The 23,287-nt window shown below is 36.9% G+C and overlaps 1 protein-coding gene across 5 annotated transcripts; it reads right to left on the minus strand.

Annotated features, from left to right (window-relative positions):
• Positions 1-3,230: 3,230 nt before the first annotated feature.
• On the minus strand, positions 3,231-23,262 carry LOC100121553 (unconventional myosin-IXAa). Of its 5 annotated transcripts, none has more exons than XM_031923352.2 (19): positions 23,124-23,262; positions 20,506-21,230; positions 20,119-20,425; positions 19,406-20,023; positions 18,989-19,287; positions 18,637-18,896; positions 18,245-18,552; positions 17,829-18,166; positions 17,690-17,750; positions 15,995-16,423; positions 13,820-14,095; positions 13,045-13,617; positions 12,879-12,971; positions 11,771-12,755; positions 11,150-11,659; positions 10,331-11,066; positions 9,817-10,237; positions 9,122-9,717; positions 3,231-9,001 (listed from the first exon to the last, which is right to left on the minus strand). In XM_031923352.2, exons 3-19 carry the CDS (start codon positions 20,412-20,414, stop codon positions 8,904-8,906), a joined length of 6,897 nt encoding a protein of 2,298 aa, XP_031779212.1. In that variant the 5' UTR covers positions 20,415-20,425; positions 20,506-21,230; positions 23,124-23,262; the 3' UTR covers positions 3,231-8,903. The 5 variants fall into 5 exon arrangements, with proteins under 5 accessions (XP_031779212.1, XP_016842572.1, XP_032452608.1 ...); XM_016987083.3 differs by lacking the exon at positions 15,995-16,423 and adding an exon at positions 17,266-17,313 and having other exon boundaries at positions 5,850-9,001; XM_032596717.1 differs by lacking the exon at positions 23,124-23,262 and adding an exon at positions 22,837-22,970 and having other exon boundaries at positions 5,850-9,001.
• Between the last annotated feature and the right edge of the window lie 25 nt (positions 23,263-23,287).

The raw sequence follows: 23,287 nt of genomic DNA on the forward strand, positions 1-23,287 counted from the left end.
TTCAGCGTCAATCTCCGATGCAAGAGCGCGTTACACGCCGAGGCGCAGTCCGTTCTCGCTTCGCATGCGTCTCCATCAGCCAGACGTTGACGCACCACAGCAGCTCATATTCGAGACCCGTGCGCTTCGTCGCCTATACAAGATCTGCCTGCGGCGCTGCATGCGCCCACGCCATCATCAATATTAGAAATTATAGAAATTATCGCGCGCTTCGGCATAAGAACTGCCAGATAAATGAATCGAGATTTTTTTGTTTATTTTGGGAATTATTGTGGGCTGTTTGGTTGTTTTGTTTTTCGATTTTTATATGCTCATATATACTCTTCGTAGTTTAGTAATTATGTGGAGATGGATCACTTTTTACTGAGAAAGTACACTGGGATAATAAATGCAATGAAAATTACCGTAAATCGTGGGGAACCGCGTTGTTGTGGCGTTAATTAATGATACTATGAGTCATTGTTTCAAGTAAAATAAGTACATCATTATTTAGATGGTCAAAATCGAAATTGTTTTCAAGATGAAATATAAGGTTTATTAGAGTTGTTTGATTTTTAAAACAGTAAAAATGATAGGACTATGATTTTCATAAAGTTTTTTGATATATATATATATATATATATATATATATATATATCTTGCGTATACGCAAACAATTATGGGATGATGATAACTCGTTACAACCTGAGCAAACTGGTAAAAAAATTTTATTTTTACGGTCATTTTATTATCCTGTCCTTTAAATTTTATTTTTGCTTGATCGATAATTGGTGCAAAATTTATTTCCATAAAATACACTAAATTTATAAAGCTATAGTACCATGCTTTTTTAAGACGATTGTGGCTTTGCATTATTATTTCTATCAAGAAAACACTTTTCATCGTTAAACTCGAAAATAAACGATAGCGCGTAACATAGCCTCGTACTTCCGTTCAGTGCGTTTCAATCAAACTCCGACTGGTGCAAAAAGCTCGTAAATGAATTTGAAAAAGTGCATTCGCAACGCCAGAGCTTTCAATCCCAGAAAACACAGAAAAACCAAATTTAAAAGCTGCAAAAACGCGTTTGACGACGCGAGTAACAAAGATATGTTATATGGTTGCCATAATAATAGTAGGTTCAGGCTAAGAATGAAGCGCATTCTCGATGGGGCGCAAAGAATAGCCGACTGAAAAATCCATCTTAATTTACGAGTTCGCTTTCGAGATACCTTAATCAATTCGATAGAACTTCCAATCTGTGGAACGACCCGAAGCATTATTTCTTTTGCCTTCATCATCTTTATAAGGTGATAAATTATTAGACGAATTTTATAGTAGGAACGGCGGGAAAGGAGGTCCGAAAAACGCGAGACCGGGAGGATTTACCATTTGCTCCCCTCATTCTCTCTGCCCGACCAGTGCCTTATCCTGATACAGCCGAGGTTGATTATATTTATATGTTATAATAATATCTATAAAAAGTAATTTAGCATCATTAACGCCAAAGGTGCTATAAATAAAACTGAATGCGGCGCACAATGGAAGAATTTCTAAACCGATCCTCTATATGAGATAATTAGATAATTGAATCCCTGCAGCAGCGGGCGAGAAGTAGCGATCATTTGATTAACGTATGATATTTATAGCTCCGATCAAATCAACGAATAGATATATTCGCGCCAGTCCAAGTTTACGCAGTAGTCGAGCTCGGTACGTCGAGCGTCCTTTATATAACAGCACGGAAATTGCTCACCTTCTATAGCTCCCTCCTAATGATCTTCTAAGACAATTTCCCCCCATAGTGTCTCGGAATTATCTCCGGAATAGCTGTTCGCGAGTAATCCAGCGCGAGCTAAAACCTTCCGTTCCTCGAAAACAATGATTGGGACAAATGGTCGCTCGCCCCATCAGCCGGGCTAAAATATTTAAAGAGCTCGAGCGCGACTCGTTCTATTATCTCCAAATTTTTAGCCCCTCATTTCGCCCTTTATCTCCTCCCTCAACGCTCTTTCTCCCTTCCTCGCCTTCCCTAATCTCTCTCTCTCTCTCTCTCTCTCTCTCTCTCTCTCTCTCTCTCCTCTCCCTCACTCTGTTATTTCACCTAGCGCAAGCCTCTCGCTCGGCTTTTTTCCTCCCGGCGCGCCGCTACTGCAGCAGAAGCGCACCGAACGGTTAAATCACCCGAATTTCATTTCTGCCGCCGCGGACCGGGAGAGACATTACCCCGCTCTTGCTCGGCTCTCCGTATCCTATAGCTATATGTATATATATATATATATATACACACTCTATCGCCCCAACGGAGCGGCTGAATTGAGGACAGTTTTACTTTTCCTCCCTTCGGAATCCGTTCCTTTTTTTCGCCCCTTTTGCGGCGCCGATCAGCCGATCCATTTGCGATCTCGGCCTCTTGATAGGGCAATCCCGCTCGCGCGAAGAAAAAAACCTTAACTCGCCAAGTCGTATAAATTAAAGGGCTTTTATTGGCAACGGCTTCTTTTCCCACCTATTCTTTTTCTGTACCTTGGCTGTATATATACCGTATTTCGCTGCGAAGAGGGTAGAGCTACTCCTTCGAACGCGCAGGGCTCGCGTTGATAAAGGCCATTATGGCTTTCGGGGTAATGGAGGCGAACTCGCTCTCGGCGCGGATACCGTTTGTTTACGTTTTGATTGTATAGGGAGGATTGGCTTTTTTGTCTCGAGGAAATTAAACATCGTGCTTTGCGTTCACGGGCGCTTTACGCTGGATGCTACTTTGTTGCCAATATTTGATTCTTGATACAGGTTGTGTGCTTCCGATAATTTTTGGAAAGTAATAGAATATTTGTATTTGCATATCGCAATATGAATATATTCGCAAATCGCAATATTGCACATCATGCAGTGTTTGATCTGTGCTATGTCTGCCACGCAGAATTTATTGCCACGCAATTACGAAAACTTGATTATAATTACTAATTTATAAATATCAAAGCCAGAATCGATAATTAAGTACATCTACAGTAAAATTGATTTATTCGCCGACCAAAATTTATCTTTGTACAAACGCACGTCTGGAATTGCTAAAGGGATCTGAATTAATAGCTGTACGCGCTACATATTTAATAACACGTCGTGTGTATGTCAATGTTGCAGGCAGCGACGCAAATAATCGCTTTCGAATGTTCGACTTATGCAATGAAAAATCGCTTTTATATATGAATACAGCTTCGCGTGAGAGGTAGCTTAATGAAACTCACAAACGATTCATAGGTATAAGGTAGATACTTATTATTTAACATCTGGTATGCTGTACATAAGATTTCTTTTCTTGCCTTACAAATATTATATAAAATTACAGTCAATCGCGATAGAACATTTACGCTCATTTATTCACACTCGTATACGCGCACTCTTACGCTCGTCTCATTGTCAGGCTGTGTTTTGTGATTTTTTTCTTCAAATAAAGTTTAGTCAATTCAGATCAATCACGCAACCTTTAAAATAGTATGAAAATGTCCTCATCATTGAAAAAGCATACACTAGTTGTTTCGTCCTATTCTTCTACTATTATTATTCTCATAAACTTCTGAAAATAAAAAAAAACGTGAAAGAATTACAGTGGAAGAGAACGATACGCTCATGACATTGTACAAATCGCAGCGAATTCCGTTAAAAAATAATTATGTATGTATATAGTTACAATAATAGTTGTAGTATCAATAATAGTATACATATTTATCCATTGCGACATGGTAAGAAGTAAAAAATCGAGGATACCAGGCAAACTTACCGCTAAACCGCTAAATAAGAACGACTCGAGGAGCTTCGAAAAAAGCTAGATTGCTCCGATGCACATGTACGTACACATAAAAATATCGAATTTTACACAATCGGAGAGTTCGTTTCTTTGTATCTGTATAATGTGTATGATAAACGCTTACATTCGCGCATTGATCTCTCCTACGTTTACTTCATTTTTTTATAAGCTTTTTATACGTTTCTACGAATATTCATGTTATCTTAATTAAATAAAAGCGCGCACCGTAGCAGTACTGACTACTAGTTAAGTAATAATATAGTTGAAATGGAAGGTTAATTTAGTTTTTTTCACTACTATAACCAAGAAAATTTATCACCTTTTCCTCTTAATTAATTCGGGCATGGATTCTTTTCTCAATAATTTGACATTCTCTCGCTCAAGCTCCAGTAGGTATTTCATCAAACTCACTAGATCAGTTGCTTTTCGTTTCGAAGAAAAATAACAAGGATATATCTTATATATGTTTAATGTGTTTATATATATATATATGTATGTGTGTGTGTGTGTGAAGTGCGCGCGTGTGTGTGTGTAGACTTTATATACTTATGCCAAGACACAGATGGGAACATCATATAAGTATCGTATCATTAATTACTGTTCATTTTTTATGCAGTTGCATTTGTTCGCTCTGTCTCTAAGCCAGGGAATTCGATCTTTAAGTCTATCATTATTTCTGATGGGAAATTGCTTTATGCTTTACAATTTAAAGTTAATAGACATTCAGATGATGTTACGACACATGTTTATCAAACGAATTTGATATTCATATACCTTTCGTTAGCAACGTAATATTTGTTTAGAATAATCGTTGATTGAAATAAGTGAAAAATTCAAAATATGTTATTTGTACGGTATGATGCAGTCTCTTTCATAAAAATATTTTGTACGCATTGATTCTTAGAAAATAATTAAGTATATAAGTATTATGTCGATTATTCACAGCATTTTATTGTTTTCGTTAGAAGAGTATATGGGTTATCGTCAAAAAAAGCTATGGGAAATAATTTATCGTTTATAAAGCAAAATAATTTTGAACACGTGATGAAAAAAATTTGTTTAGCACGAAAGAAACTATTTACCAAAAATAACAGTTAGACCATTTCACCGTATTTTACATATCTTTTCTGCAATAAAATCGAATTTCCTTCCTCGCGTGTGGCCTGCGACTTTTCTCTCGTTAAGCACTTGTTTTCCAATGAGGTTTCTGCGTTAAGTATGCACTTTATACAGAACTTCTATGTTTTATGCAGAACATTGTAGACGAATTCACTATAAATGTTAAATTATAATTGATACTTAATAAAATTATCTAGTTCGGAGAGAGAACAATTATTATTCGAACAATAATACAACAAATCAGGTTTCGTATTTTCTACTTATTATGCGATTGAAATGTTATTGCAAAGTTCCTTTAGTATATCGGTCTACCTCAGAAAAAGTAACAAGCTGTTGAGTGACTTTATTGACCGTTATAACCCAAATAAAATTTTTGAACTAAGGTTTATACATAGAGTTGCATATTCTCCAGATTGAAAAACAAATACAATTACCGATACCGATTCAGAAGTGATCATAAGAGATTCATCAGCTTTGTGGCATAAACTTGCCTATAACCGTATAAAACAAGAAAATATAAATATGAGTAACAAACAGTTCAAATGCAGAAATTTTGCCGTAAAAATATCAAAATCTGAATCGTCATCGATAACGAGATTCATGCATCTAATATTGTCATAAAAGTTTCTCTTTTGTCCGTAACAACGCAGAGAGACACACCGCACTTTAAAAATCGTAGAAGTTTTTTTAAACATTAATCTATTAGAAAATGTTTACGTTAAGAAAATATTGACTTGCGCAGTATCCAACAACATTGCAATACCATTAAAGGGATTGGCTACTGAATTTTTTATTTTCGGTTTGTCATGAACAAAAATACAATATTTTCAACTTCTGCGCAATTTAAGTTTTCTTACACATGTATGTTTCTAGATAAGTTAAAGCGTATGTGTTGAATCTTAGACTGAATGATTGAAAACTGCCGAAAAATCAAGACTCGTGTATATTTTATTTATAATACGCATATATTTATCACATAACTTTAAAAAAATATACAGATTATTTGTTGCTTTAAAAGTTCGCCCCGCACATTGTGCAGTCCGTCGATCGTATTTGCTTTTGTTTTACAACATTTTTTAATTCACGCATTTTTCTTTTTACAGAATCGTTGTAAAAACGATAGCAAGTGAAAGGGCCTCATGTTTTATTTAGAATGCCTAAAATTCACATTCGATTTATCTAAATCAAAAACAGTAGGATAAAATTTTGAATAAAAAATAATATTCGCTAAGAATATACATATATCTTCCGCCATTTTACAATAACTCAGTCCCATTTGTCATTTTTTTTTTTTCAGCAAATGCCGAGTTTTTCTGGGTGTATATACCTACATTTCTTCTTTTATTTTTCGCATGCGCACAATTACAGAACGACGACGAACATATCTAAAGTCTGAGTTAGCAACGGATCAATCGCTTATTTGATCATAAAAAACCTGGTATTTTATCCCTCAAGTACATTTATGTTTAAAAAAGCGTGACCTTGCAAACACGTAAACTCCAAGTCTATCGTTGAAGAATTGATCGAACTAAAATATCGACATATTTATTTAAAAAATTACACATTTTTTATCTTTTTTACAGATTTTGTACAGACAAGAGACTTGGGAGCGTCATTTGCAAGATTTTATTTTTTTATCTATTTTTATTCGCTTATCTTCTTAGTTGTAATCGCTTTTAGGATCTTAGATGTCATGGTTACTATAACTCCATAGAAAGAAAAAGTATAACAAAATTTTTATATGTTCGGGGAAAAAACTGATCAGATCCTTAAAAGTTGTTAAGATTAATCGCATGCAATCATACACGCCCATTTAAAACTATTTAATATATATTTTTTAATGTATACATCTGATCTTCTTAAGGAATTACAGGAAGATCATAAAGCGTTAAAAAAGCGCCAATATTAGATTTGTTCTATCACCAAGCAAAACTTGTCGAAACGACTAAAAACATTGACATTAAACTTTATACATTATACACGATGAAGTATATATCAATTAAAAATTGTAACTGTGTCGTTCAACTAATGTCCGTCGTCACCCAAAATGCTTAAAACAGGAACGTTTTTTTATCGCAACATGATTAATCTTTAAAATGTTTTAATTTATTGATTAATTAACCAATTCTTACGGTATAACCAAATGAAGGGACCTTTCTATACAGTGATGATTGATCGTTGCTTACGCAAAGAATTCTAATAATATAATAATTTCGAACAAACGATTACTTAACAAAATATTCATGCAACAATTAAGTTGATTTTTTTCAGTTTATGCGTATTGTACTAGTCCACCATCAGTGTTGATTAGACCGAAGACAAAAATGCAATATAAATACATGATAAAAAAGTATGTTAAATGATAAATTTATAATCTAGTAAAAAAACGAATTCCAATCAAATAAAAAAATTGGAAATCGACAATGTTACCTTGACGGAAAAAAATAAGGAATGGGAATAAAAACTTGGAACAAGAAAAATAAATCGTGTTTTTTCATAAACTTTTTTCTAACTTGTGCCGTGAAAAATGTATTTTGTAAAATTTCATAAGTTATATTAGATTTAAAATTGTATGCTATAGATTTGGAAAACTAAACTGAAATTTCATAAAATTTATAATTATATTAAATTAAAATTAAAGCCAATATTCATATTAGTGGAACATTATTTAAGAACAACATAATTGATCAACTGAATGATGTATTATCGTTTCAACTTCTATAAACAATATAAACATAATTTTACAAAACATAAACACTAATAAATATAGCTGTATAAAAAACCATCTTACTTATTCTTATTTCATGTTCTAAAACCCAATTCTTAGTAATAATTTCATGCCAAGGTATTTAGAACGCATGGAAGTTTTTGATATTATGATTTTAAAAAAATCAATCAGTTCTGCGCCTTGCGAATAAGTCTTTCTTACGTCTACATATTATACGGTATACTTAAAAAAACGTATATAATAAATATACAAAACGCTGACGCGCGCAAGGGTTGCTTTTTACATAAGGGGAACGATTAATGGAAGATATATTGGGTAAATAGCGCGCTAAAAATTGATTCACAGAACTATACGATTGCTTCGTAATTAGGTTAGTCCTTAATTGACGATAAATCAATAGTAGAAATATAAATCTTGGTAACGTCATTCGCAAAAAACCGCAACAATATATAGTAACAGATTAATTATGTACACGCTAAATATTTTGGTTTATCGTCTACCTCTTTATGAACCTTTGTTTACGCTTTGAGTTTACTGTCTCATTACAACTCAACCTACTTATCCCTCTTTTTTACATAAAAGAAACTAGAGTGAAAAAATGCCTACGCGAAATAAAAAAAAAAGATTTTTATTTAAAAAAATAGAACAGGACACCTAACATGGTTCGCAGTATTTATTATTACGCACAGTCATTCTTGCACACTAACACGCAATCTATCGATTCTAGGCGCATTTTTGTAGATCCTGTATCATTATTCCGTTTCCATTCTTTTTATAATTTTCCTCTTGAGAGAAAAGTTTTTACATAATTATGTTGTAAGAGTCGTAGTGAGTGTTTTTTTTTATTTCATTTTAAGGCGGATCTCTAAAATTGGAAAAAACGTAGGCGAAGCGACACACCGATGAAAGGCTTTTCTTTTTTAAACTTATTTGCGGTGGGCCGCTCACGTAAGAATGACAGTCTTCAACGAGGAATGCATTCTAGGAAGATTAGGTTTGAAAAAAGGTCGTACGCTCAGATGCTATGTTTACATGTAAATATAGATATCTATCTGTCTCCTCTTGTTGCGCTTTCGAAATTTTCGACTTCCGGTGACTAAAGACGATTTGACCAAATTTACATTTTACATACTTAACTATGAACATTGTACGATGGAAGAAGATTAATCCCAGGAATTGGACGAAAAGCTATTTGCGTTAATCGAATAGCTGATCGAATGATGCATTGGCTCTCATTCAACAGGAAGACGTTTTCTGAACGTTCACCATTGATCATACCATCACCATATCTTCATCGACATTGATAATCGTTGGAAAGCTACTGTCCGCTGAACTCTGTCGTTGGATTGGCTTCTTTCGGACAAGTCCATCTGTCAAAAAAGCACATAAAAAGCACTTAAAAAATTGTTTTTAGAAGTTTACACGATTATACCAATTTATCTATTATAGTAAAGTACACTTTTAAACAGCTTAATTGAAAAATCACTCACCAGCAGATGGTAGAAGATCATCGAGCGAGCCATCATCAAGATCCGTCGCCGAAAGTAATAAATCATCATCAGAAGACGCTCTAGTAAGACTTGGCAGAGTCGACGTCAGCAATGCCTTTTCTTTTTGAATCTCTTGTATGTGTCCCACAAGAGCCTCTTCTTCGTCTTCTCTGTCCCGTTCTGGATCTGTGACCGAATTGTTAACCCCTCGACCGGCTACAACGCTCGACAAAGTCGTGCTCAACTCCTCGGGACTAAAGATTTTCGAAGATCTAAGACTGGAAAGGCGATGTGTCGCTGAGTGACAAGCGGAGTCGAGAGTGTTTATATCAGCCAGAGTTGTTTTTACGATGCGCAGCTTTTCATGAACAATCGTTTCCACACACTTCGTTTGTCTACCAACGTCCTGCAACGAGTCCTGAGCAGGTAGGCTTCGATTAGTGCGCAAGATGCAGGGTGCAAAGACTATAGCAAGAGCCGATGGTGACATGCGATTGTCGACCTCGTGTAGGGCGACACGCGCCAAATGTACGATCAATCGTTCCATGAGGTCAAAGTTTGGCTTGGGCAGCTTTTTTAGAATGGCAAACAGCGTGCTATAATTAAAAAAAAAAAAGTCATTTTGTTTTAAAATAAAATATGAAAATAATACTATTTAATAAAAAAAAAGAAAAAAAACTACATCCTAATTCTACCTGATGCGGTCTTGAGGTTCCGTCAAACTTGCTGCATGTAAGAAATCGTCATAATATTCGAAAGTAAGAAGCGGTTCAGGCATATCTCTGAAAAAGCTCTTCAGCACAGCCGCCAAAACATGAACCTGATAGTTCTCGAAATCAACTTTCTCCAAATCACCTTCGTCCATTTTCGTTTTAAGTTCCTTGACTTTAGAACTAACACCACTCTTGCGATAAATGCCCTCAGTATATAGGCCATGCATTTCGATCGTAGTGATCAGCCTGTCGACTACAAGTGGCACTTTACCGTCACCGCAATCCAGCTTGTAAAGCGGCACGCCAAAGACCTTGCGTGAGTTGGCGTCGTGTGGCACACCATCTTTACCACACTCTGCTGACGCACGCGTATAGCACTTTTTGTGGCAAGTCAATTTGCAATCTATAATTAAATTTTATAGTTTATTATTAGATGATATGTAAAAACTAAATTAAACGATAAATAAAATAAAAATGAATTAGGAAAAAAACTCACTTTGACAAATAAGTCCCCGCTCAATGGGCCACATGAAGAAGGATGTACAAACTTCGCAGGCTGTTGGAATATTTATAATAGTCAACTGGAACATGTGGTTTCCGTGCTTGATAGGTTCCTCCTGTTTTCGTTTTTCCTTTTTTTCCTTTTTCCGCTTGCTTTTGCTCTGCTTCTCCATTGCTTCGGTCTTTGCTAATGCCATGAACTCGTTCATAAAACCTCTAAATGCGTTGACTCCCATTGTCAGTGGAAAATCTTCTTTTAGATTTTCCTGTTTGCAGACAGTCTCCATTACATGCAAAAAATTCGCTATCAGATCTGTGTACTTGATGTTACCCTCAATACCCTGCTGTATAGCAACGCTATACGTGATCACTAGATCATCCTTGAACTTCCTTAGTGCCTGCTTGAATACTCGATCAACTTCACTAGGTGGCTTCTTGCCCTCATCCTGTCCGTCCATGATGTAGATCTTCTTTGTAATGAAGTCCTGCATCAGAGCCAATTCTTTCGCATCCGAAATAATTTTGTCCGTACTATCGGAAAAAGCTGAGGTTCCTGTCAGACTAAACTTAGAGACAACGGCTTGTTTTACTTGGTCGTATGGCGTCCTGGGTGGCTTTCTCTTATTTCGCCGATTTGGCGTGTTCGCTGGTATACAAGGCATCTTCAAAACTCCACCATTCTGAATACACTTTACATGAAAAGGCTGCTTGCAATCAATACACTTATAACCCTGAATTTTAAACACAATACATTTTTTTATTAATATACATGGTGAAAATTTATTGCGTATTTTTTAAATTATAACAAACAAACCTGTGTGACAAAAGCATCCATCTTTTCATGACAACAGACACATATGTCATCTTTGTTAAACCTAGCGATCTTTCTAAACTGATGACCTGCTAATATGAAAAGATTGCCCTTCCATTCCAACAAATTCATTCCAGGCGCTGGTTTTAGATCGTTTGGACTTGTCTCTGCGTTACCCTTATCTTCGCTTAGCCCCGAAACTTTAGTTGCAGGATCTGAGTTTCTGCGCCGCAGTTCCATGGTGGAAATGGCATTAGAACGACCACGTTTAAGGCCAATGGGCTGCGGCTTAAAATGCGAATCCTTCTTATTTACAGGCCAATCGGGAACGGAGCGAGTGGTTGTTTCGATTGCATGTTTAGTCTCCTCCTTGCGTGACCATACGTTTGAGGTCTTATCACTTTCTTTGATGGTGCTTAGATTACGAGCCTCCGTTGTTACCTCATTCACGGATTCACCCATCGAACGACATTGAAGTTCTCGAGAAGGTCTGTTGCGTCGAGCACTTCGTACCTAAATTTTAGGATTAAATATTTTGTTTTTCATTTTATTTTTAATTATTATTAGTAACAATTAGTAAATTATCCGTAATAAACTTTCGTACAATAAATCGTAAGAACTTACCGGTACATTAGGCTCGGATTTCTCTTTCTGTACCACTGGGTTATTTTTGGCAACGAGAGCAAAATTTATGTTATCGCCAAGCGTTGCATCTCCCTCAGAATTCTGTCTTCTCAAATAGCTATAATCTTTCGGGTCTTTTGGATACACTAATTCCCGTTTTGTAATCGGTGAACCTATAACAGTTCCTTCGTTTTCGCTGAGTCGTCTCTGTTCTCTCCTTACTGGGCTATCGATTTTTACAGTGCTCGTAGTCGTCGTAACCATCGTCGCCGACTTATTCAATCTTTCTAACCTGCTCAACCTCTCTTGCTCCATTAAAGTTTCACTGAGATTTCTGTGCTGGCTAACATTTTGTGACCTCGTGATGGTGGGCTTTTGCGGTATTTGCAGCGGATATTCGGGATCATTATAATCAGGCATCTTGCGCCAGACTTCAGAGTTTGGACTGTGCGTAAGGTTAACGCTCGTCTGGTGGTATTTGATATCGCGAGGACTAGGGAAAGAGGACACACTGGCATTAAAGACTGGCGGGGCACTGTGCAATGCACTAGGCGTCTCTACGTCTGTCTCTCCATCGCTAAAACCGGTCGAAGAACTGTCTGTACGTCGGCTCGAAGTCGATAAGCGACTCGTCGTTGTTGTGGTGGATGTTTGCATACTCGTCTGGTGTTCGATGCTACTGCTAGAGATGCCTCCAGAGCGACGGATACGAGTGCTCGGGATCGGTTTGTTGTCGTGAGAATGATGCGACTCGGACGACTCGACCGAAACTTGGGACTCGGAACTCTGTAAGCTAGCAAGACTCTCAAGACTGCCCTTACGATGGTGCTGATCTGTTGCACTGGTGTTGTTGGTATCGGGGTAGGGATACGTTTCCTTCGTTGACGGTGAAGTCTCGTTTGAAATGCGCTTATTAACGATAATCTTGCGCTTCGAGATAGAGATTGTATCGTGAGTCGTTTCGTAATGGGCACTGTTGTCGGTTCTAAAAATCATTTTATTTTAAAATTTAAAAAATGCATGTGAAAATTGTTGATCTGTAAGATATGCGATAGCATTTACAATAATAGATGGTTCTACAGAAAGGTGAATATAACATAATAAGTACCTTAAAGGAGTAGTCCGAATGCTATAATCCAGTCGTTGTGATGGCAAATTACTTTCAGCAGGCGTTGCGGAATTAGACTCGTGCCCAAATGATCTACAGCAGTATATTCAATTAAACAAATCATTCCCACATTGCTTATCTCAAACCGATCAATGTCAGAACTTACTCTCGCTGTTCCTTCACGGCCAAACCCCTCTTCTTCTTACGCATCTCGGTGAACGCCCTTCTGACATTATTGCCTCGGACGCACGCCTGAAACCTTATGCAACAGAGCCTGAATTTCTTGAACCACTTGCGCTGCTTGTAAGTTCTCCAGGCCGACTGTATGTGGATGGCTGCATCGATCCTCGTCCTCATTGCCCTGGCCAACCGCTGGGCAATGACCATCCGCCAGAAGGACTGTATGAGTACCGCGGCATTCTTGAGTCGGAGGAATTTTCTTCGCTCGAGACAGGCCCTGAACCACTTTTGTATCGTCGTGATGCTCGTAATGATCTGCTGGTGCAGCTCGATGTCAAGCTTGATCTTCTCGGATTCGCGCAGGAAGACCTTGGTCGTGCCCAGCTGATAATTGTCGCGGTTGAGGTTCAAAGTCAGAAGAAAGTCACGCACATCGGTCTGTGTGCTGAGCAGGCCCTTCGGTAGCAGCATACGGTAGAGTTGAATGAACTCCTCGTAGGTCAAACGCACGTTGAACCCGGCCTGGCGGATTCGCACTGTTTCCAGCATACCAGTATATCTATGAGGACATTTAAAACATTAGTATACGTTCCAAAACAATGTACTGAATAATTTATACCTCCATGACCAATAATATTTAATCATTTTTTGAATGCATTATCTAATGCGTCTATCATTAAAGAAAAATTTTTAAAAAATTGAGATAAACAATAATTTATTATTTATATTTCGTCGAATCAACAACATAGTCGAAGGCTCACCTCAGCTGTCGCTGGACGGTCTCTTCGTCGAACTCGTTTGGTACTTTGTTACCGTTGCTCTTGATACACCTGATGAAGAAAGGGTTGGCCTGGTTGAGAGTGTCCATGAGACTGTGCAAACTCTGCTGGAACTGAGCCGAGACTGTCATGGGTTGTTTGCGCGCCTTTCCTGGTCCTGTGCCGTAGCTTTGCGTCCTGCCCGCCAAAGTCTTGACCGTCTGCAGGTTCTTCAGGCCCTTCTTGCCTCGCTCCCGTGGCCGGAATGATTTGTTCTTCCTGCGCGACACAGAATATCGCGGAATCGATGAATTAGTACATTTCATCAATTGCCATTGAATCGTTACTTTTTATGCGTGTGCTCTCTCTCTCTCTCTCTCTCTCTCTCTCTCTCTCTCTCTCTCTCTCTCTCTCTCTCTCTCTCTCTCTCTCTCTGTCACCCCCGCGTTAATAAATGGGCGATTATTATTATTTTTCTAAAGGCAAAAAATTATATGAGTATAAGCACGGCCAATTTTATTTGAAGTAGATTTGTGCGACTTGGCCTTTTGCACGCAGTTGAAAACTTTTTTTTACGGCTGGATTATTCGATAAATACACCTGGGGTATAAAGTAGAATGAGTCCGCTCTGGTAAGACTTACACCGTTTGATTTTCAACTGCGTAAGCTTAGTATACCAAAGAATATCTTACTAAAATTATTCTGCACGAAAAAAAGTTATAAAAATTATGCTACACGCAAATGCGAGGAAACTAAGTTTTTCTGCGGCTTAAGTAAATATACAAGTAAAAAATCTATGCTTGTGAAATCAAAATCTATGTGAAAATCGTACATTTCTTTTAATTATTATGGGTAAAGAAAAAAGCATGCAATATAAATATCATAAAAAAATGTCAATATAATAGTTAGTGGTTGATTCAACGAGCGAATTGAGTCATAGAGGCGACACTTCTCGGAGTCAATTCGCTCGAAAATATACAGAATGAATGGTAATTTTCATGCACGATCACTTCATTGTAATGAAATTGTAGCTATGTAACTTATTAAAAACGAAGTGATGGGATTGTCGAGTGAATGAGCGGATTATGAATGAATGAATCGACGAGAGGAGGTAATGACGATGACGATGAGGCATGGTATACACATGAGAGCAAATACTAGTTTATAGGCATACTGCGAAGCGTGGAGAAATCGTAAAACAGGAATCGGAGTGTATTTTTGTGTGTTTAGGCGAACTACGGTGTTCAAGATTAAAACTGTTACAACTAATCAGGGATGGGAGATCAATCGATTATCTCATAATGCTGCAGACGTCAATAAATCAGCGCGGATCTCATTTACGAAGTAATTTATAAAACAACAAATAAATGGCCCATCCCTGCAGCTACGAGCCTAATTCGTTAACACATGGAAAATAGTTGATACTTTTCTACTAAAAGTCCATAACCCATGTGAAATCTAAAGTTAAAATAAAATGCCCTTCACCCTCCATAACCAAGACTACGCATCGCTAAGTGGTGTTCTCGTTTTTGCACGGCCAGTGTAGAAAAAGTGGAAGCTCCCGTTTTAATTTGATTCTCGGCATGTGCGTAGCTTTTAAACTAATTAAAAACTCTGCTTTTACAAGAAAATTCAAGCACCTCAATTTCGAAATCCGCCAAGCGAGTTTAGTAAGAAGTAAAAGTAATATAAAATTTAATATAGTTAGCCATTAAACCCGCAATTATATGACAGTAATTTTCAACTATTTACAGTTTTTAAACGCTTTACAAGATTGACTTGGCGGATTTGCGGACTAGGCACCATAATTGGGTATGCTCAGCGTTATCTTGTACTTTTCCTCATGAGAATAAGATCAACATAAAATATAAAATATTAGTTTCTATTTAATCGTACATTGCGATATCTCCAAAAAAAAGCATCAGTAACTATAATGAAAAAAAATCTAAACGTAAGTGTGTTCTAACATATTTAAAAGAAAAACTTATACATTACAGTATAAAATAAGGTCAAAGTTTAAAAACAGCACATGTGCTAAAAAGCGCCTATAAAAGAATCCAACTAGCAAGTAATCCACTCTTGTCTTTGGAGCATACCCAAGAACTGTAGCCAAGTATAAAAGTGAAAAGATTATGAAAATTCGCGGAGGCGCTGCACCGTTGCAGTTTCGTTACATACATGACAATCTGATTGGCACGCTCCATGACGCTCGCTTCGTCTTTGGGCAGCGCTCTCGAGTCGAGCTTGCTCTGTCTATATCTGGCGGCAGCGGGGCCCTGTTGCTGCTGTTCGTGATCTCTGGCGGAGGGCCCCCTGACCGAACCACCGCCGCCGCCTTTGCCCCCTGCCACGGCGCCCGCCTGATTAACGTTTCGAAACTGCGGCCACGACAGCCGATTGTTGTTGTTGTTGTTGTTGTGGTGATGGTGGTTTTGATGGTGGTGGTGATGATGGTGATGGTGGTGGTGGTGATGATTGTTGTTGTTGTTAAGGCTGTCGCTGTTTTGTGTAAGGACACCGCCGGCAGCACAGCTCGCCGCAGCCGCAGCGGACTGGCACACGCTGCGCTGCTGCTTCTGGTAGCCTGGGCGGCTTTGTTTGTGCGAACTGGAAAAATGATGCTCTCATGCTTAGAGAAAGGACTTGAAAATTCGTGACTCTCGCTCTGCCTTAATGTTAGAGGCCACCCTCGGAGTGAAAAATATCTTCTTTAGCGTTTTTTCACCGTTCGCGATATTACAGTTGGAATAAATGGGAAAGACCACGAAGGGTGATGATTTACTCACAGGGTCATCCAGGCCGTGCAAACTTTTCAATTCAAGATGTATTAGAAACAAACAAAAAATAATACTAACGATAACAATGAAATTTTCACAGAAATGTCGTTTTGTTATAAATTATTGTACTAAAACTCTTAATATTTTCAATATTTGAACGATTGCACGTTACTTTCTTTGTAAATATTATGGTACGATTGGAGTTATCGTCCTGAAAGGTAAATTATTAATAGGAAAATGACGATGATGATGATAATGATGATGAACCGATCAAATTAAAATTTTATGCCTGATTGGATTCATGCTCGAATTATTTCACATCAATGAATAATCTTAGTATATGTATAACGTAATGCCATGAAGTGAAGATGTGCAATGACACATGGTGAATATATATTCATGATTGCTTCAGAATATGTAGTCTTTGTAAAAGCTACAATCTATTTACAGACAACATGTAAGAAGAAAGTGAATCAAAATCAAAGTAAAAAAACAAATCTGGAATGATTAATGAAAATTACAAGAAAGTTGTAACAATGTAAGTAATGAAAAATGCCGATTTACATTTAATGAAATGACTGATTTCATAGTAAATCCAAAAATGCGACTATAAACTTAATAAAAGAAAAGGTCTTTTAAACAATACACATAGTGGATCGATGGACCACTTACGCAATTCGGTTAATAGTTAGATTCACTGCAGATAACGTCACAAGATGGCTACAGAGACAAAAGACAATTTTGACAATATGAGTGTCATCATCTTCTCTTCTTTGTTTAAATCTAGTCAACGCGATTGTAATTTATCAAGCATTTTTTTCATTCGCGTTTTTAATTTATAATCTTTAAAAAATATACCTTTTACTACCAATTGTTTAATATAGTTATAATTATAATACTGATGCAGGCAGATATACAACAGCATTAGCACTTGTAAATTTTTGTTATGACGATTACATTAAAATAGACATCAAAAATATAATCGGAACTAAGAAGCAATTTTGTTTTTGTTCTAATTCCATTACTTATAATCCCACTTATTTATGAAAATTACGATTATTAACATAAAATATATAAACACATCAGCAATACTAACCTGATTACATTTTCATTAGGAGTTCTATATCTATTTTGTACAGATGCCTTGTTCCCGTCAGCTAAAAATTTTGCAGTTAATTTAATTGTCGATAAGACTGATAAAATTAACAATTTTAAATATGTATATAAAGATTCACCTCGGCCATGTCTATGAGCTCGTCCAGCTTCTTGAAAGGCGAAGTGAGCGCGAAAGAAAGCTCGAAGTATAGCCCATCGAAAAACTGCCACTGGATCGGCACCAACCAATTCTCGAACAAAAGCAAGCGAAGAGTTTTTCAGAACGCCGACAACACCATCCGGTCTCATAAGATCCAAATTCTTCTCCCTCATGTTTGCAGCTTGATATTTGACAGCTCCAGCATAGTGACGAACGACAAAAGTACCTTCTCTTCGTTGTGGAGCTTCGTAAAACGGATTATCCTTATGAACCGAATTAAATTTTTGTAGAAGCGTTTCATTTGTAGCACCAGGGAAACTATAAAATAAAATGAACATGGTGATTATATGACAAAGAATTACTGATAATAATAATGTTGATCCAAATTATACATACTTGCACTGATCATCTAAAAGACAAAGTAAACCATTAGGCTTGCCTTCTATCAGATTCAAGCAACCAGAATTGTCACTGTAGCCAATGTCTGTCCATCTAATTCCTTGTTTTCTATATTCTCGTTGCTCATATTGAAAGACGTGTTGATTAAAGTAATGTTGCAATTGTTCGTTGGCATAATTAATACAGAGTTGCTCGAAGCTATTACAGGTTTTAAAGTCTTCAAACCCAAAAATATCTAATACACCTATGCTGTTACCCTGATGATCTCTCAATGTATCTTTTTTGGATAGAAGTGCGTGATTGACCTATAAAATATTCAAAAAGGTGTATTAAATTTACCTGTAGAAATAATATTTTATTTTATTGGTCAAATGTACAAAATAACTAACTTGTAAAACTATCCAATCAAAAAGAGCACCATACAAGCATTTAGCCATAGCATCTCTAGCTGCTATCGCTTCAGGAAGCCTATAATTTATAACTAAAGTTTCTCCCGAAGCTCTTGCCCGTTTGGCTGTCAGAGCTGCCTGGAGGGTATCTTGTTTTACTCTAAGGAGTTCGGATATAAGTGCAACTACTTCAGGATTCTTTACGCCCACTGCTTCATCGTGATGGTGATATGATTTCCTCGGTTGGAACTCCACATTACCTAATGGTAATGACACAATTTTTATTTATTAAAAACATGAATTTCAGTTGCAACATCGTTTTATACTAAGTAAAATTGAAGTAATAACCTACCAAGTAACAGCACAGCTGACAGAACTGCAAACAATCGCCTCTGTTTTTCTGGAGTGAAACCAACCATCTCCATGGATTGTTTCAATCGCGAAAATTCGTGTCGCTCGTCGATGTTTTCCAGTCCGTAGCATCCGCTTTTATTCAAATAATTGTACCACTCATAGTTTCTGAGATGTAGAACTTGTTTTTCCTGCTCGTTTGCGCCAGCCAGTAGATAGTAAAAGACGTGATAATTTCGTTCGTTTCTTCCTTGTGAGACGATTCTCGATTTTTCAAGAAGATACTTCTGTACCACGGCTCTGTGACGCGAAATTGGATAAAATTATAATGATAAAATGTAGATAATTGAAAAGTAAATTTATTATTATACGATTATTAAAGATTATGTCAGATCATATCATTGACCACATTGCTTACCCATGCACCATTCCATTTTCTTTGTAGTTTACTTGAATAAACTTTCCAAATCTACTGCTATTATTATTATGTGCAGTTTTGGCATTACCGAAGGCCTCGAGCACAGGTCCAGCACTTAATATAGTCTGTTCAACGCCACTACCATGCGAGCCCTTTTGGCTAAGCGCCGTCAGGTGATGCAGCAAGAAATTCGTAGACTCAGTCTTGCCCGACCCGCTTTCGCCGCTTATCACTATGCACTGATTCTTCTTCTCTTTGAGCATACAATGATAGGCCGCATCGGCTATCGCAAATATATGCGGTGGTATGTCCGGTCCGAGTCGTCGATTCTGATACAGCTTTACGTACTTCGGATTGTATATGGGGTAGAACTTAAACGGATTTAAGGCGATCAGGATACTGCCGACATAGGTGTAAATGTTGCCGGCAAGAAACCGTGCTCGCAGATTGTCCAAGAGAGTTTGCTCGTTGAGGTCTGGAAGTTGGCAGAGATCCGGATACTCTTTATCGCGTGGTTGGTAAAGGAAGCGATTGAAGTAGTCCTTAAGGAGCTGGGGATCCATTGGAAACCTACTGTCGGACCATAAGTAATCAGGCTGCTTTTTTCTTAGGTAGAACCTAAAAACATCAATTGAGAATTATAATACACTTCTGAATGTCAAATAAAATTCACAATCTAAATGAAAAAAAAATAATAAAATAAAACAATGTACTTGTAATATTCTTGTTGAGAAGCATTCTTCTTTGGCCAGAGAAGCATAAGTGCAACAGGACACTCAGATGGTCCCAGCCGGCGCTCCTTGCACTCCTGCCCAACAGAGTTACCAATAACTTCTGCCAATTCATATCCATTAGAAACATTACCATCGACAAGACTTAGTCTTTCTATAATACATTCTACTATTTCTGCGGAAGATGTTTGCTTTGTAGCTCTAATAGAAAGTGCTTCGTATTCGGCGCTCCATTCGCCTACGAATACTTGCACTACACCAATACTATTGTTGTCCATATCTATTAACCCTGAAAAGCATAATTTGTATAAAGTCACAATAAATTTAAACCAAAGAAAGATTAAATTTTTTTAAATTGACGACTATTACCTTAGAACTTAGGGTTATCAGATTTGTCCTCTGTCATCCATAGAATAACGATGAAATCGCAGTATTTCTTCCTCCTGACATATTAAAGCCACTTGATTAGAAAAATATTTCGGATTTTTCATATTCATCTTGTATGCACTATCAAATTATGTCTGTCACACTTGAATTCACAAATGTCTTTAGCCAGTTCTTCATTAATTTAAATACATTTTCAGAAATTTTCATCATTTCATCATTGAAACCATTGCTTTATTATTACCAAGAATTAAGTTTGTGTTAAGTTATGCATTTATCTTCGACACTAAATCCACAGTAATTTAATTACTAATCATCAAGTATACTTTAGATTTTTTAGCAATCAAAAAGTAGTTGCAGTTTTTCTTTCATTTTTCAAATTACACGAAAATACAAGCGTTAAAATACTTTTGTTCAATTTTACAGTTCATAGAGTATTTTGATAAGTTAAATAACATAGTTGTTTATAGAATATATTTAGACAGCACCACTTGCATTAACTTTTAAACTATTATCGCAGCATTCATTATGTCAGTTGGAAACTGTGCGTGGGTATGCTATTGTGTTGGCAGGCAGTAACTTGGATTTCTCACTGGACACAAAAATCTATATATTCCTACGCGCATTTAGCCTTCTCAAATATCTTGAGTATTTTGACATGTTTATTGCAGAAGTCTGTCAATGTTGTTATTTTGTGTTGAGGATTTAAACTGAAAAAGAAAAAAAAAACATCATTAAAAACAATGAATAATTAAACTAATGTAATAATTAAATGTTTTATATTCATTTAGTAAGATGTCCATGCAGTAGAAACTGTGAATTTGAGAAGGTATTTGTTGAAAGAATCTCTAATAAAAGGTTTAAAATTTAAAGTTTTTGGTAATAAGCCAAAATTTATTTTTATAAAGTGAAAGGTTTCATTAAACGACAAGCTGGCACTAATCACCATGGAAAAACCAAGAGTAGGTATTCCCAATGAACACATTTCATACATACCTAAAAATATATCAAATTTTAATAAACAATGACAAACCTGGCTATAACAGTCTATGCAATTTGAAAATCGCATGCAGCAATCTGATATACAATAGGGAATCCCTTATCTTATATTAGTCATTTGTCTGGAAAACCTATTTATCATCATAGAAGCAAATGTTCACATAACCCTAAAATTCACTTTCAAGGACTTTTTAAATAAAATATTTTAGAATAATGTATGTAACATTACTGAGTTAGGTATTTAGTATAAAAACAACGAATTCAATGTATGTTACAATAGAATATTGGATAAAAACACTAAGTCACCATTCAATAAAACAAGACTGTGATTTTACAAAGCAAATGACTTGTTATCTTCTGTGATACTAATTCGCAAAAGATAAATTATCTTATCACGACAGATTCTCCTAAAAAAAGTCTACTCTATATAAGTACCCCCTATAACACAGGCAATTTAAAAAAAAAACGGAAAAAACAAAGGAAAGTATTCTGTTGTTTCTGTACTTAACTGTACAATTAGTCACATATCCAAAAAAACTAATAAACTTTTTGCCATGCAACAGAACTACCTAGTTTCAATTGTATTCAAATCGAATCTTTTAGCACTCTCATAACTTAAAAAACTTGTGACTTTTAAAGGTTTTTTTATATCATTAAAAGATCACTTTACAAATAAGGAGATGACCTAGTCTATACCATGTTAGTATGATTAATGTTCCATGAATTACATTTTGTCTGTAGTGAAATCGTAAACCTCTATCCCTTTATAAATCAGCGCTTAAGGTTTAAAAATACGGCGTGCATGCTGCATTCTTTTATAAATGCTACTTTTTTCTATAAATAAGTATGTTTTCTGATCGCCGGCTATGTATAGGTCACTTTATTCTATCCATTCATGAGTTGCACTATATACGCTTCATTCAATTGATCAGAACTCAATAATATAGTATGCATGTATGAGAAACTATAAAAATGACAATTTTTCTGTGTAAATATTCTCTTGCAATCGATAATGGTATTTTGAAAATCCAACCATTTGAGTATGATGTCAAAATTAGAACAAAAAAAACCTCCAGTCGTAGTCCTCCAGACACAACTGCTGTAACCTTGTAAGAACATTGAAGCATATATGGAGTTTGGATGCACTCATTTGATAGCTAACCAATACACATATAGTAGGTATGACCCAAGAAGAAGAGAATAAAAAAAAATACAAGAGCTGCACACTCTCCAATCTGAACACACATACACACACGCACACACACACACACACACACACCAATCATCAACATGAACCACATCCAAACTGCTGATCACCAGAGAACTTGTTCCACTCCGCGCTCCAAAAGCAACTCGTTGCGCGAAGGTCCCTCGGCAATCCAGGACGAGGATGAGATCAAGCCGATTACTTTACGACGTTAAAAATTGTCACAGCCAAGAGCACGCACAGCATCAAGAGAGCCGTACACTGCAGAGTGCCGCCGTCTCTCTGGCTCTCGGCTCTCGCACAGAAACCAGAATACCAGAAAACGAGAAAAAGCGTAAAAATTCGACGGGGAAAGAGAGGCTCGCGCGCGCACTATACACCGGGATGGATGGATTACCTCGAGGAAGTCTCCCTGAGGAAGCGTTGGCGGAGCTCGCGACGCTCCGCACATCTTGCGCCCGTCCTCGATCCCTCTCCCGCTTCGGCCAAGAAGTCGTCGTCAGTTTGGTTGGAGCAGCGCAGCAGCGGCACAGGGTACCTCCGTATGAGCAACCGAGAAGT

Source organism: Nasonia vitripennis, chromosome 2, assembly GCF_009193385.2.
Source record: "Nasonia vitripennis strain AsymCx chromosome 2, Nvit_psr_1.1, whole genome shotgun sequence".
Lineage (NCBI taxonomy): Eukaryota > Metazoa > Arthropoda > Insecta > Hymenoptera > Pteromalidae > Nasonia > Nasonia vitripennis.

Bases quoted from the DNA above. Each gene is read 5' to 3' on its own strand.
- LOC100121553 (XM_031923352.2), bottom strand. From the start codon at position 20,414: ATGGACAACAATAGTATTGGTGTAGTGCAAGTATTCGTAGGCGAATGG. The intron at 16,424-17,689 runs GTTAGTATTGCT...TCATTTTTCCAG, and splicing joins CCTAATGAAAATGTAATCAG to TTCGCACAAACAAAGCCGCC. The intron at 13,618-13,819 runs GTGAGCCTTCGA...ATGTCCTCATAG, and splicing joins ACCGTCCAGCGACAGCTGAG to ATATACTGGTATGCTGGAAA.